This window comes from Bombina bombina, chromosome 1 (assembly GCF_027579735.1).
Source record: "Bombina bombina isolate aBomBom1 chromosome 1, aBomBom1.pri, whole genome shotgun sequence".
NCBI lineage: Eukaryota > Metazoa > Chordata > Amphibia > Anura > Bombinatoridae > Bombina > Bombina bombina.
In genome coordinates this window covers 1,031,052,185-1,031,066,886 of record NC_069499.1, presented here as the reverse complement: position 1 = coordinate 1,031,066,886, position 14,702 = coordinate 1,031,052,185, and the positions used below count along the sequence as shown (strand labels likewise).

General features: G+C 39.6%; 1 protein-coding gene across 1 annotated transcript in view; it reads right to left on the bottom strand.

Moving 5' to 3' along the window:
• The window catches only part of LOC128664454 (protein 4.2), a 165,406-nt gene that overhangs the window by 97,665 nt on the left and 53,039 nt on the right, over positions 1–14,702 (bottom strand). The window contains exon 7 of the mRNA XM_053719290.1: positions 7,291–7,429. Coding sequence (XP_053575265.1) covers positions 7,291–7,429 — 139 coding nt within the window. The remainder of the gene's footprint in view (positions 1–7,290; positions 7,430–14,702) is intronic.

Genomic DNA, 14,702 nt, shown 5'->3' with positions numbered 1-14,702 from the left:
GTTTAACCCCTTAATGACCGAGGACGTGCAGGGTACGTCCTCAAAAAAAAGGCAGTTAACGCCTGAGGACGTACCCTGCACGTCCTCGGTGTGGAAAGCAGCTGGAAGCGATCCTGCTCGCTTCCAGCTGCTTTCCGGTTATTGCAGTGATGCCTCGATATGGAGGCATCCTGCAATAACCTGACATGGCCATCCGATGCAGAGAGAGCCACTCTGTGGCCCTCTCTGCACCGGACATCGATGGCCGGTATCGTTGGTGGGTGGGAGCCGACTTGGGAGGCGGGTGGGCGGCCATCGGTGTGCCGTGTGACGTCGAGGGGGGCGGGATCGGGCGCGGGACCGTCGGGGGCGCGCACGGACGCGCGCGCGTGCATGGAGGGTGGCGGGCGGGCGCGTGCACGGGGCGGGAGCGGGTGGGAACCGCTACACTACGGAAAGTGAATAAAAGTAAAATGTTAAGTGGCCTAGGCACACCAAAAAAATAAACACTAAAAGAGATCGTGGAGGGGTGGGGGGTTGGTTTTTGTGTGGGGGGGAAGCTACACTACAGAAAAGTCTAAAAAATGTAAAACAAATACATTTTTTCTTCTAAACTGGGTACTGGCAGACAGCTGCCAGTACCCAAGATGGCGCCCATTAAGTTAGAGTGGGAGGGTTATAGAGCTGTTTGGGGGGGATCAGTGAGGTTGGGGGCTAAGGGGGGATAGTACACAACAGCATATGTAAATATGCTTTAAAAAAACACCAAAAAATACAAATATAGCTTTTATTTTAGTACTGGCAGACTTTCTGCCAGTACTTAAGATGGCGGGGACAATTGTGGGGTGGGGGAGGGAAGAGAGCTGTTTGGGAGGGATCAGGGGGTCTGATGTTTCAGGTGGGAGGCTGAGCTCTACACTAAATCTAATATTAACCCTGCAAGCTCCCTACAAGCTACCTAATTAACCCCTTCACTGCTAGCCATAAAACACGTGTGATGCGCAGCGGCATTTAGCAGCCTTCAAAATACCAAAAAGCAACGCCAAAGCCATATATGTCTGCTATTTCTGAACAAAGGGGATCCCAGAGAAGCATTTAGAACCATTTGTGCCATAACTGCACAAGCTGTTTGTAAATGATTTCAGTGAGAAACCTAAAATTTTGAAAACTTTTACGTTTTTTTTAATTTGATCGCATTTGGCGGTGAAATGGTGGCATGAAATATACCAAAATGGGCCTAGATCAATACTTGGGGTTGTCTACTACACTACACTAAAGCTAAAATTACCCCAAAAAGCTCCCTACATGCTCCCTAATTAACCCCTTCACTGCTGGGCATAATACACGTGTGGTGCGCAGTGGCATTTAGTGGCATTCTAATTACCAAAAAGCAACACCAAAGCCATATAAGTATGCTATTTCTGAACAAAGGGGATCCCAGAGAAGAATTTACAACCATTTGTGCCATAATTGCACAAGCTGTTTGTAAATAATTTCAGTGAGAAACCTAAAGTTTGTGAAAAAAGTTGTGAAAAAGTGAACGATTTTTTTTATTTGATCGCATTTGGCGGTGAAATGGTGGCATGAAATATACCAAAATGGGCCTAGATCAATACTTTGGGATGTCTACTAAAAATATATATATACATGTCAATGGATATTCAGAGATTCCTGAAAGATATCAGGGTTCCAATGTAACTAGCGCTAATTTTGAAAAAAAAATGGTTTGGAAATAGCAAAGTGCTACTTGTATTTATTTCCCTATAACTTGCAAAAAAAGCAAAGAACATGTAAACATTGGGTATTTCTAAACTCAGCATAATATTTAGAAACTATTTAGCATGGGTGTTTTTTGGTGGTTGTAGATATGTAACAGATTTTGGGGGTCAAAGTTAGAAAAAGTGGGGTTTTTTTCAATTTTTCCTCATATTTTATAATTTTTTTTATAGTAAATTATAAAATATGATGAAAATATTGGTATCTTTAGAAAGTCCATTTAATGGCGAGAAAAACGGTATATAATATGTGTGGGTACAGTAAATGAGTAAGAGGAAAATTACAGCTAAACACAAACACCGCAAAAATGTAAAAATAGCCTTGGTCCCAAACGGACAGAAAATGGAAAAGTGCTGTGGTCATTAAGGGGTTAAACACTTAAAAGTGATGCAGCATAGCTGTAAAAAGCTGACTAGAAAATATTTCCTTAACATCTCTATGTAAAAAGGAAAGATATTTTACCTCAAAAGTTCCTCAGTAGCCACCTCCCATTGTAAAGGATTTCTAAGCAGCATTTTAGTGTGTCTGTCCTGGGACAGCTGAAAGGATGAGCCTCGTGAACTCTCATATTATTTCACCAATCAGGTAAAGGAAGCTTACTATGAAATCTCATGAGAGTTAAGTCAAATCTCATGAGATCACAGTAAGAGTTCATGACCTCAGCACTGCTGATGCTGATTGGCTGCTGTTCATTTCTTCATTTTTTTTATTTATTTTTACCTGCAGCTGGGAGCAGGTGAAGTATAACTTTTTACACAGAACTAACTCTGCTGAGCTGAGGTAAAATATCTTCCTTTTTTACATAGAGATGCTCAGGTGATATTTTCCTGTCAGCTTTTTACAGTTATACTGCATCAGTTTCAAGTGATTTAGTATATGAGTATTATGTCCCTTTAACAAGTCTATAAATCACAGGTATAGGTGAGCTGGTATCATATGCATGATTAAGGCCAGTGGGGCCAAAACGTTGCATGATGTATTGTAAAATAAAATAATAATCTTTTAAAATAACCTGTGGTGCTACGGAATTTCTTCTGGACATTTACAATCAACACATCAATGGTATAATAAAATAATAAAAGAACTATGAGCCACTGTCTTTTGCAAAATAATATATGAGGAATAGCTGACATTACTGAAACATCACATAATAAAAAATATAATTACTTTAAAATCCAGAGAGTGCAAGGGTATCTGTGTCACTGTTTACTCACATTCATGTATAATGTTTTCACTTGGATAACACATTTATTCTTTTCTCTCACTAAGGGTAGAATGTTATCATTACCCATGAATTTGAAGCTAAAACAAATTGTTTTTAAGTCTAATGTTAATAGAAATAAAAAGTTATCCAATGTTGTTCTTGCTGTCCAAATGGCAGATTTGCATTTGGGAAACTAAAAGGGAGTTTCATACACCTAGATTTAGAGTTCTGCGGCGAAAGGGGTGCGTTAGCTATGTGTGCTTTTTTCCCCCCGCACCTTTTAAATACCGCTGGTATTTAGAGTTCACAGAAGGGCTGCGTTAGGCTCCAAAAAGGGAGCCTATAGCATAATTTACCGCCATTTCAACTCTAAATACCAGCGGTGCTTACGGACGCGGCCAGCTTCAAAAATGTGCTCGTGCACGATTCCCCCATAGGAAACAATGGGGCCGTTTGAGCTGAAAAAACCCTGCAAAAAAGCAGCGTTCAGCTCCTAACGCGGCCCCATTGTTTCCTATGGGGAAACACTTCCTAAGTCTGCACCTAACACCCTAACATGAACCCCGAGTCTAAACACCCCTAACCTTATACGTATTAACCCCTAATCTGCCGCCCCTGCTATCGCTGACCCCTGCATTACACTATTAACCCCTAATCTGCCGCTCCGTACACCGCCGCAACCTACGTTATCCCTATGAACCCCTAATATGCTGCCCCTAACCCCCACCGACCCCTATATTATATTTATTACCCCCTAATCTGCCCCCCCCAATGTTGCCGCTACCTACCGACAATTATTAACCCTTAGGGCTAGATTTATTAAGCCCCTACGGCAGCAAGTTCTCTCAAGAACTTGCTCGCCGTGATTTATCAAGCAGCGGTCACCAGACCGCTGCTTCCCTAACATCGACGCCACCTCTATTGTGGCGAAATTCAATCTCCTTGTTCAAGTTCGACCGAGGAGATTGACAGCTCCTGCCCGCGCGTGATTGGCTGTGCGCGGGCAGGGGGCGGGATTGCACGCGAGTGCAAAATTGCGCTCGTGTGCAATGTTAATTACCTGCAGGTAATTTCGCCCCGCCACAGGCGAGCTGAGGTGTACAGGGGCGCGTATACGCGCCCCTGTACGCCTTAGCATTGATAAATCTAGCCCTTGATCTGCCGACCGGACCTTACCGCTACTCTAATAAATATATTAACCCCTAAAGCTAAGTCTAACCCTAACACTAACACCCCCCTAAGTTAAATATAATTTTTATCTAACGAAATAAAATAAATCTTATTAAATAAATTAATCCTATTTAAAGCTAAATACTTACCTGTAAAATAAACCCTAATATAGCTACAATATAAATAATAATTATATTGTAGCTATTTTAGGATTAATATTTATTTTACAGGCAACTTTGTATTTATTTTAACCAGGTACAATAGCTATTAAATAGATAATAACTATTTAATAGCTACCTAGTTAAAATAATTACAAAAGTACCTGTAAAATAAATCCTAACCTAAGTTACAATTAAACCTAACACTACACTATCAAAAAATTAATTAAATAAACTACCTACAATTATCTACAATTAAACCTAACACTACACTATCAATAAATAAATTAAATACAAATACCTACAAATAAATACACTAAACTAAAACAAACTAAAGTACAAAAAATAAAAAAAGAACTAAGTTACAAAAAATAAAAAAAGAACTAAGTTACAAAAAATAAAAAAAGAACTAAGTTACAAAAAATAAAAAAATAATTTACAAACATTATAAAAATATTACAACAATTTTAAGCCAATTACACCTACTCTAAGCCCCCTAATAAAATAACAAAGCCCCCCAAAATAAAAAAATGCCCTACCCTATTCTAAAATAAAAATTGAAAAGCTCTTTTACCTTACCAGCCCTTAAAACGGCCTTTTGCAGGGCATGCCCCAAAGAATTCTGCTCTTTTGCCTGTAAAAAAAAACATACAATACCCCCCAACATTACAACCCACCACCCACATACCCCTAATCTAACCCAAACCCCCCTTAAATAAACCTAACACTAAGCCCCTGAAGATCTTCCTACCTTGTCTTCACCATGCTGGGTATCACTGATCCATCCAGAAGAGGGTCCGAAGTCTTCCTCCTATCTGGGGCTGAAGAGGTCCATCATCCGGCTGAAGTCTTTATCCAAGCGGGGGCTGAAGAGGTCCATCATCTGGCGGAAGTCTTTATCCAAGCGGGGGCTGAAGAGGTCCATCATCCGGCTGAAGTCTTCTATCAAGCGGCATCTTCAATCTTCTTTCTTCCGGCTCCATCTTCATCCCGCCGACGCGGAACATCCATCCTGGCCGACGACTTCCCAATGAATGATGGTTCCTTTAAGGGACGTCATCCAAGATGGCGTCCCTCGAATTCCGATTGGCTGATAGGATTCTATCAGCCAATCGGAATTAAGGTAGGAAAATTCTGATTGGCTGATGGAATCAGCCAATCAGATTCAAGTTCAATCCGATTGGCTGATCCAATCAGCCAATCAGATTGAGCTCGCATTCTTTTGGCTGTTCCGGATGATGGACCTCTTCAGCCCCCCCTTGGATAAAGACTTCGGCTGGATGATGGACCTCTTCAGCACCGGATAGGAGGAAGACTTTGGACCCTCTTCTGGACGGATCGGTGATACCCGGCGTGGTGAAGACAAGGTAGGAAGATCTTCAGGGGCTTAGTGTTAGATTTATTTAAGGGGGGTTTGGGTTAGATTAGGGGTATGTGGGTGGTGGGTTGTAATGTTGGGGGGGTATTGTATGTTTTTTTTTACAGGCAAAAGAGCAGAATTCTTTGGGGCCTTCCCCTGCAAAAGGCCCTTTTAAGGGCTGGTAAGGTAAAAGAGCTTTTCAATTTTTATTTTAGAATAGGGTAGGACATTTTTTTATTTTGAGGGGCTTTGTTATTTTATTAGGGGGCTTAGAGTAGGTGTAATTAGCTTAAAATTGTTGTAATATTTTTATAATGTTTGTAAATTATTTTTTCATTTTTTGTAACTTAGTTCTTTTTTTATTTTTGTAACTTAGTTCTTTTTTATTTTTTTGTACTTTAGTTAGTGTATTTATTTGTATTTATTTGTAGGTATTTGTATTTAATTTATTTATTGATAGTGTAGTGTTAAGTTTAATTGTAGATAATTGTAGGTAGTTTATTTAATTAATTTATTGATAGTGTAGTGTTAGGTTTAATTGTAACTTAGGTTAGGATTTATTTTACAGGTAATTTTGTAATTATTTTAACTAGGTAGCTATTAAATAGTTATTAACTATTTAATAGCTATTGTACCTGGTTAAAATAAATACAAAGTTGCCTGTAAAATAAATATTAATCCTAAAATAGCTACAATACAATTATAATTTATATTGTAGCTATATTAGGGTTTATTTTACAGGTAAGTATTTAGCTTTAAATAGGATTAATTTATTTAATAAGAATTATTTTATTTCGTTAGATTAAAATTATATTTAATTTAGGGGGGTGTTAGGGTTAGACTTAGCTTTAGGGGTTAATACATTTATTAGATTAGCGGTGAGGTCCGGTCGTCAGATTAGGAGTTAATAATTGTAGGTAAGGTAGCAGTGACGTTGGGGGGGGGCAGATTAGGGGGTAATAAATATTATGTAAAGGTTGGCGATGTTAGGGGCAGCAGATTAGGGGTACATAGGGATAATGTAGGTTGCGGCGGTGTGCGGTCGGCAGATTAGGGGTTAAAATTTTTTATTAGAGTGGCGGCGATGTGGGGGGGCCTCGGTTTAGGGGTACATAGGTAGTTTATCGGTGTTAGTGTAGTTTAGAGCACAGTAGTTAAGAGCTTTATGAACCGGCGTTAGCCCAGAAAGCTCTTAACTCCTGGCTTTTTTGTGCGTCTGGAGTCTTGTTGTTAGATTTCTAATGCTCACTTCAGCCAAGACTCTAAATACCGGCGTTAGAAAGATCCCATTGAAAAGATAGGCTACGCAATTGGCGTAGGGGGATCTGCGGTATGGAAAAGTCGCGGCTGGAGAGTGAGCGTTAGACCCTTTCCTGACTGACTCTAAATACCAGCGGGCGGCCAAAACCAGCGTTAGGACCCCCTAACGCTGGTTTTGACGGCTAACGCAGAACTCTAAATCTAGGCGATAGTCAGGAATGAAATGAATTTGATGATAGAAGTAAACTGGAAAATTTCTTAAAATGTCAGGCTCTACCTGAACCATGAAATCATAAATTTAACTTTCATATTTGTCATTAATAATTTTCAACATGAACATGAAAAAAATAGATTAGTTAAAACAAGAGGAATCAGTGAATTACCAAATGCTGTCATTCCTTCCTCTGTGAATCCGTGCCCCAAGCTCATTGTAAAATTTGTCCTTCTGAAGGGTTCTGTCAGTGTAATGTGCCGAGTTAAAATTTGTTACGACTCTGGTAGGAATTCCGAGACACCGTAATACTGTAACAAATCAGGGGACAAATTCAACATTACTTTTCTATTATTATTTATTGCATGTGGAATTATGAAAAATATGTCAGGCAGTGTAACAAATATATTAGGATGAGGTCCTAACTTAATTTAAATCTAATGAACAGGAACAAGGTACTAACCACTTAAAAGCTGTAAAATGATCATACTGATTCAGATAGAGGGAAAGAGATAGAGAGAACAAAATGAACCAAGTGGAGGGTTAGGCTGTGGCCATGAATGGCTGCAATATCTGAGGCTGTAGAAGCGATCCTGTCAAACTGCAGATGTTCTTGGGAATCTTGCAGTATTCATGCACCTACCTATCTTCTTTGGGTACTCCATGTTGCCCTGTACAGCTTGATACCATGATTGCTGATCTCTGAGCGAGGATCTGGACCGTATCTCGCATCTTGCAGTCACATAGAGATGTCACTGCTTTCATGGAGAGAGACTTTTTCCTCAGCTAATAATCTGTCTACTGAATTGCCAAACTCCTAGGATAGCCTGAGATTCCTCTGGTAATTGACAACTACTATCTTCCTGAATAACTTGGGGCATTGGCTGAGCCCTTTGAAACATAGGGACCTAGCTATTATGTAATGGGACTGCTATCTTATTGCCTGCTAGGTTTTATCCTTTGATGCAATCCAGATTGTGTTTTATCCCATCTCACAGAAAACTCATGATGGCTGAACCCTAGAGACTGCTTTCATTTAGATATTACAGTGTAATTTTATAGCTCAGTACTGATTGTAATTATATAGACTCAAGTTTTTTATATTTTTTTTTACATTTACTGTATGCAAACATGTTGCATTTTACATATTTGTCTTCCAACTTGCAAAACACATATTTTACATTCCTATGTTCTTCACTTATGCCTAGATTTAGAGTTCTGCGGTAGCCGTCAAAAGCAGCGTTAAGGGCTCCTAACGCTGCTTTTGGCCACCCACTGGTATTTAAAGTCATGTAGGTAAAGGTCTAACGCTCACTTTCAAGCCGCGACTTTTCCATACCACAGATCCCCTTACGCCAATTGCGTATCCTATCTTTTCAATGGGATCTTCCTAACGCTGGTATTTAGAGTCTTGGCTGAAGTGAGCGTTACAACTCTACCGACAAAACTCCTACCGCCCATGGAAAGGCTGTAGTTAAGAGCTTTCTGGGCTAACGCCGGTTTATAAAGCTCTTAACTACAGTGCTCTAAAGTACACTAACACCCATAAACTACCTATGTACCCCTAAACCAAGGCCCCCCCACATCGCCGCCACTATAATATTTTTTTTAACCCCTAATCTGCCGACCGCATACCGCCGCCACCTACATTATCCCTATGAACCCCTAATCTGCTGCCCCTAACATCGCTGACCCTATATTATATTTATTAACCCCTAATCTGCCCCCCAACGTCGCCGCTACCTTACCTACACTTATTAACCCCTAAGCTGCCGACCGGACCTCGCCGCTAGTCTAATAAAGTTATTAACCCCTAAACCGTCACTATCCCGCCTCGCAAACACTAGAATAAATAGTATTAACCCCTAATCTGCCCTCCCTAAAATCGCTGCCACCTAACTTTAAGTATTAACCCCTAATCTGCCGACCGGACCTCGCCGCTACTCTAATAAATGTAGTAGCCCCTAAAGCTAAGTCTAACCCTAACCCTAACACCCCCCTAAATTAAATATAATTTTAATCTAACGAAATAAATTAAATCTTATTAACTAAAGTATTCCTATTTAAAACTAAATACTTACCTGTAAAATAAACCCTAATATAGCTACAATATAATGAATAATTATATTGTAGCTATTTTAGGATTAATATTTATTTTACAGGCAACTTTGTATTTATTTTAACTAGGTACAATAGCTATTAAATAGTTATTTACTATTTAATAGCTACCTAGTTAAAATAATTACAAAATTACCTGTAAAATAAATCCTAACCTAAGTTACAGTTAAACCTAACACTACAGTATCATTAAATAAATTAAATAAATTACATACAATTACCTACAATTAAATAAACTAAACTAAATTACAAAAAACAAACAAACACTAATTTACAAAAAATAAAAAAAAATTACATGAATTTTAAGCTAATTACACCTACTCTAAGCCACCAAATAAAATAACAAAGCCCCCCAAAATAAAAAAAATTCCCTACCCTAATCTAAATTACAAAAGTTAACAGCTCTATTACCATCCCTTAAAAGGGCTTTTTGCGGGGCATGCCCCAAAGTAATCAGCTCTTTTTCAGACACTAAGCATGTCCTCAATCTCCTCTCACGTGTGAAGTGGGCTGAAGATTTCTTATGGGTAACAGCTGACGTAAGGTCACTCTATACCTCCATTCCACATGAGAGGGGATTGGAGGCCATTCGCTTCTTTATGGAAAGATACTGGGGGTCAGACTCTGCCTTTGTGGACTATGTAGTAGAGGTAACACATTTTTTATTGAGCCACAATTATTTTGAATTTGGAGGGGATTTCTTTCTCCAAAGGCGTGGGACAGCGATGGGGGCAAAGTTTGCCCCCTCATATGCCAACCTATTCATGGGTTGGTGGGAGCTGTCCCACGTCTTTGGAGATGGCAATCCCCACAAAGGATGTATTATTTGGTATGGCCGTTTTATAGATGACCTCTTGTTCATATGGAGGGGCAATAGGTCTGACCTACAGATCTTTCTGGACAGCCTTGATGATGACGCCATGGGAATCCACTTTACCCATGAAGTACAAAGTAGGAGTATCAACTTTCTAGATGTAACATTGGTAGGTGAGCCAGGACAGACAATAGCCTCAGAAACCTATCGGAAGCCAATCTCGGGAAATTCCCTTTTACATGCAAAAAGTTGTCACCCGCAAGGAGTTTTCAAGGGGGTTGCAAAGGGACAGTTCATCCGCCTGAAGAGAAACTGCAGCGATGCAGCAGTTTACAATAAACAGGCGGATGACCTAGAGAGAAGGCTTAGGGAGAGAGGCTATAGGGATTCGGTCATCTCCAAGGCTAGGAAAATTGTAGAGAGTATACCTAGGGACAAACTCCTTGGACCATCTAGGGCTTCGAGGGAAAGACTGAGTCCGCAACAAAGGACAGATGACAAGATCATTTTCCTAACAGAATACTCTAAACAATATGATGATATTTGTCAAATCATCAAGAGAAACTTCTGCATGCTGTCTGCTGATGACAGATTGAAGGAGGTAGTAGAGAGAGGCTTGAGAGTATCCTATAAGAAGAATAAAACCATAGGCAACCTAATAGCACCTACTAGATTGAAAACACAAGGCCAAAATGTGTCATCATGGTTGAGCTGTAAGGGCACTTTCCGCTGCCACCATCGAACTTGCGTGGCATGCGAGAAAGTGACAACAGGAAATCAGTTCAATTCACTAACAACTGGCCAAGCTTTTGAAATAGACACATGTCTAAATTGTAGATCCACCTATGTGATATATCTCATTAGCTGTAGGAAATGTTCACTTCAATATGTGGGTCTCACGACCAGGGAAGTCAGGGTTCGAATAAAAGAACACTTAGCAGATATTAGGGCGGGAGTATTATCCACCCCTCTGGTACAACATTTTGTAGGTATACATGCTAAAGATACCTCTAACTTTTCTTGGACCGTCATAGAAAAGGTCCCCCCACTGAAGAGGGGACAAGATAGGGACCGAAGGCTGGGGGAGAGAGAAGTATTTTGGATTTTCAAACTCAGGACAAGAGTTCCTGAAGGTCTCAATTCTGAATATGACCTAATAAACTTTTGGTGAGAATTTATTCTCCCCTGTTGTTACTTATTTCTCTCCCAGCCCGAGGTCCTGCTCACCTCTCTATGCCTCTTCATCCAAAACCGAGTAAGCAACATCTCGGGTTAGCTTTACGTAAGTGGAACTATAGCTTACTGCCCACGTATTCTCACCATCCTCTTGGCCCCTGTTCCCGGTAAACCTCCATTAGCAAGGTTATCTAGACAACAATTGCTATTGATGCAATACCATTATTTTGCTAGTGGATACTTGTTCACACTGGAATAACCTAAATTTTACCTTCCCTTCCAGGAACATTATCTAGGACTAATTGGTGTTGTTTACCGTCTGTGCATTCAAAATATTTAGAATTTAGAATTTAGAATTCAAATGATAATCTGTATAATGTCTTGAATAACTATTCTCATATAATTTTCTGTATTATGTTTCAGAGTGTATGGAAGCAGAAGTTCCACTTTAAATCAAAGAGAAAAAATGATGAACTGCATATTACCCATGAAACACATGACATAGCTAGATTACAAACCCTCATCTGTATTTTCCTGCATTAGGTCACCCTTACCCAGATAGTTGAAATAACTTGGATAAATTGGTGCCCCTTTATTTAATTTATGCAGTAATGATAAGTTTGTTAGTTTGTTTGTTCTTCAGATTATCACATAATACTTTAGGAGTTTCAATGTTAACACTGGTAGTGATTTTCTGTGTATCTACAGAACTTCGTAATTGGTTTGTTGTTTACACCTAGCAACAAGGGGGTGGGTCCCTAGTAACCAATAGGAAGCAGCCTACTAGTCTTTTTAAAGAGCACACACATTTACTTTTAACCAGGTAATGAGTAAGGCATTCTGCTGAAACGCGTATACCTGTCTTTTTTGTAGTCTGCTTTCTAACAGTAGATTCTGTTTGTCATGTATTAGCCCCGGGGAGCATGTTTTTCTCCCCTCACACTGTTTGTTTTCTGTTTCACTCATTTGCGTTGTAACATTGCAAGCCGTTTCAAATAAACCTTTTTGTTGCAACTCATTCTCACCTGTGCTCCTCAATCACTTTCACATAATCAGCTCTTTTGCCTGTAAAAAAAAACACAATACCACCCCCCAACATTACAACCCACCACTCACATACCCCTACTCTAACCTAAACCCCCCTTAAATAAACCTAACACTACCCCTCTGAAGATCTCCTTACCTTGAGTCGTCTTCACCCAACCGGGCCGAAGTCTTCATCCGATGGGGCAGAAGAGGACATCCAGACCGGCAGAAGTCTTCATCCTATCCGGGCAATCAGCCAATCAGATTGAGCTCGCATTCTATTGGCTGATCGGAACAGCCAATAGAATGCAAGCTCAATCTGATTGGATCAGCCAATCGGATTGAACTTGAATCTGATTTTTCCTACCTTAATTCCGATTGGCTGATAGAATCCTATCAGCCAATCGGAATTCGAAGGACGTCATCTTGGATGACGTCACTTAAAGGAACCTTCATTCGTCGGGTAGTCGTCGGGGAAGGAGGATGTTCCGTGCCGGAGGTCTTGAAGATGGAGCCGCTCCTTGTCGGATGGATGAAGATAGAAGATGCCGCTTGGATGAAGATGTCTGCGGGTCCGGATGTCCTCTTCTGCCTGGATAGGATGAAGACTTCTGCCGGTCTGGATGACTCAAGGTAGGGAGATCTTCAGGGGGGTAGTGTTAGGTTTATTTAAGGGGGGTTTGGGTTAGAGTAGGGGTATGTGGGTGGTGGGTTGTAATGTTGGGGGATGGTATTGTGTTTTTTTTTACAGGCAAAAGAGCTGATTACTTTGGGGCATGCCCGCAAAAAGCCCTTTTAAGGGCTGGTAATAGAGCTGTTAACTTTTGCAATTTAGATTAGGGTAGGGAATTTTTTTTATTTTGGGGGGCTTTGTTATTTTATTAGGGGGCATAGAGTAGGTGTAATTAGCTTAAAATTCTTGTAATCTTTTTTTATTTTTTGTAATTTAGTGTTTTTTTTTGTAGTTTAGTTTATTTAATTGTAGGTAATTGTAGGTAATTTATTTAATTTATTTAATGATAGTGTAGTGTTAGGTTTAATTGTAACTTAGGTTAGGATTTATTTTACAGGTAATTTTGTAATTATTTTAACTAGGTAGCTATTAAATAGTAAATAACTATTTAATAGCTATTGTACCTAGTTAAAATAAATACAAAGTTGCCTGTAAAATAAATATTAACCCTAAAATAGCTACAATATAACGAATAATTATATTGTAGCTATTTTAGGATTTATATTTATTTTACAGGCAACTTTGTATTTATTTTAACTAGGTACAATAGCTATTAAATAGTTAATAACTATTTAATAGCTATTGTACCTAGTTAAAATAAATACAAAGTTGCCTGTAAAATAAATATAAATCCTAAAATAGCTACAATATAATTATTCGTTATATTGTAGCTATTTTAGGGTTTATTTTACAGGTAAGTATTTAGTTTTAAATAGGAATACTTTAGTTAATAAGATTTAATTTATTTCGTTAGATTAAAATTATATTTAATTTAAGGGGGTGTTAGGGTTAGACTTAGCTTTAGGGGTTACTACATTTATTAGAGTAGCGGCGAGGTCCGGTCAGCAGATTAGGGGTTAATACTTGAAGTTAGGTGGCGGCGATGTTAGGGAGGGCAGATTAGGGGTTAATACTATTTATTCTAGTGTTTGCAAGGCGGGATTGCAGCGGTTTAGGGGTTAATAACTTTATTAGAGTAGCGGCGAGGTCCGGTCAGCAGATTAGGGGTTAATAAGTGTAGGTAAGGTAGCGGCGACTTTGGGGGGCAGATTAGGGGTTAATAAATATAATATAGGTGTCGGCGGTGTTAGGGGCAGCAGATTAGGGGTTCATAGGGATAATGTAGGTTGCAGCGGTGTCCGGAGTGGCAGATTAGGGGTTAATAGTATAATGCAGGTGTCAGCGATAGCGGGGGCGGCAGATTAGGGGTTAATAAGTGTAAGGTTAGGGGTGTTTAGACTCGGGGTACATGTTAGGGTGTTAGGTGGAGACTTAGAAACTGTTTCCCCATAGGAAACAATGGGGCTGCGTTAGGAGCTTAACGCTGCTTTTTTGCAGGTGTTAGGTTTTTTTTAAGCCCAAACTGCCCCATTGTTTCCTATGGGGGAATCATGCACGAGCACGTTTTTCCAGCTAGCCGCTACCGTAAGCAACGCTGGTATTGAGGGTTGAAGTGGCGGTAAATATACCTTTACGCTCCCTTTTTGGAGCCTAACGCAGCCCTTCAGAGAACTCTAAATACCAGCGTTGTTTAGAAGCAGCGCTAGAAAAAAAAGACGCATAGCTAACGCACCCCTTCGGCCGCAAAACTCTAAATCTAGGCGATAGAAAATAATGTACTTTTAATTATTAAATATATATATATATAATCTGATACTTCTCATGTAAAATACATCTCAATGCCTATATATTTATAGGAATAGATATGCAGGGATAG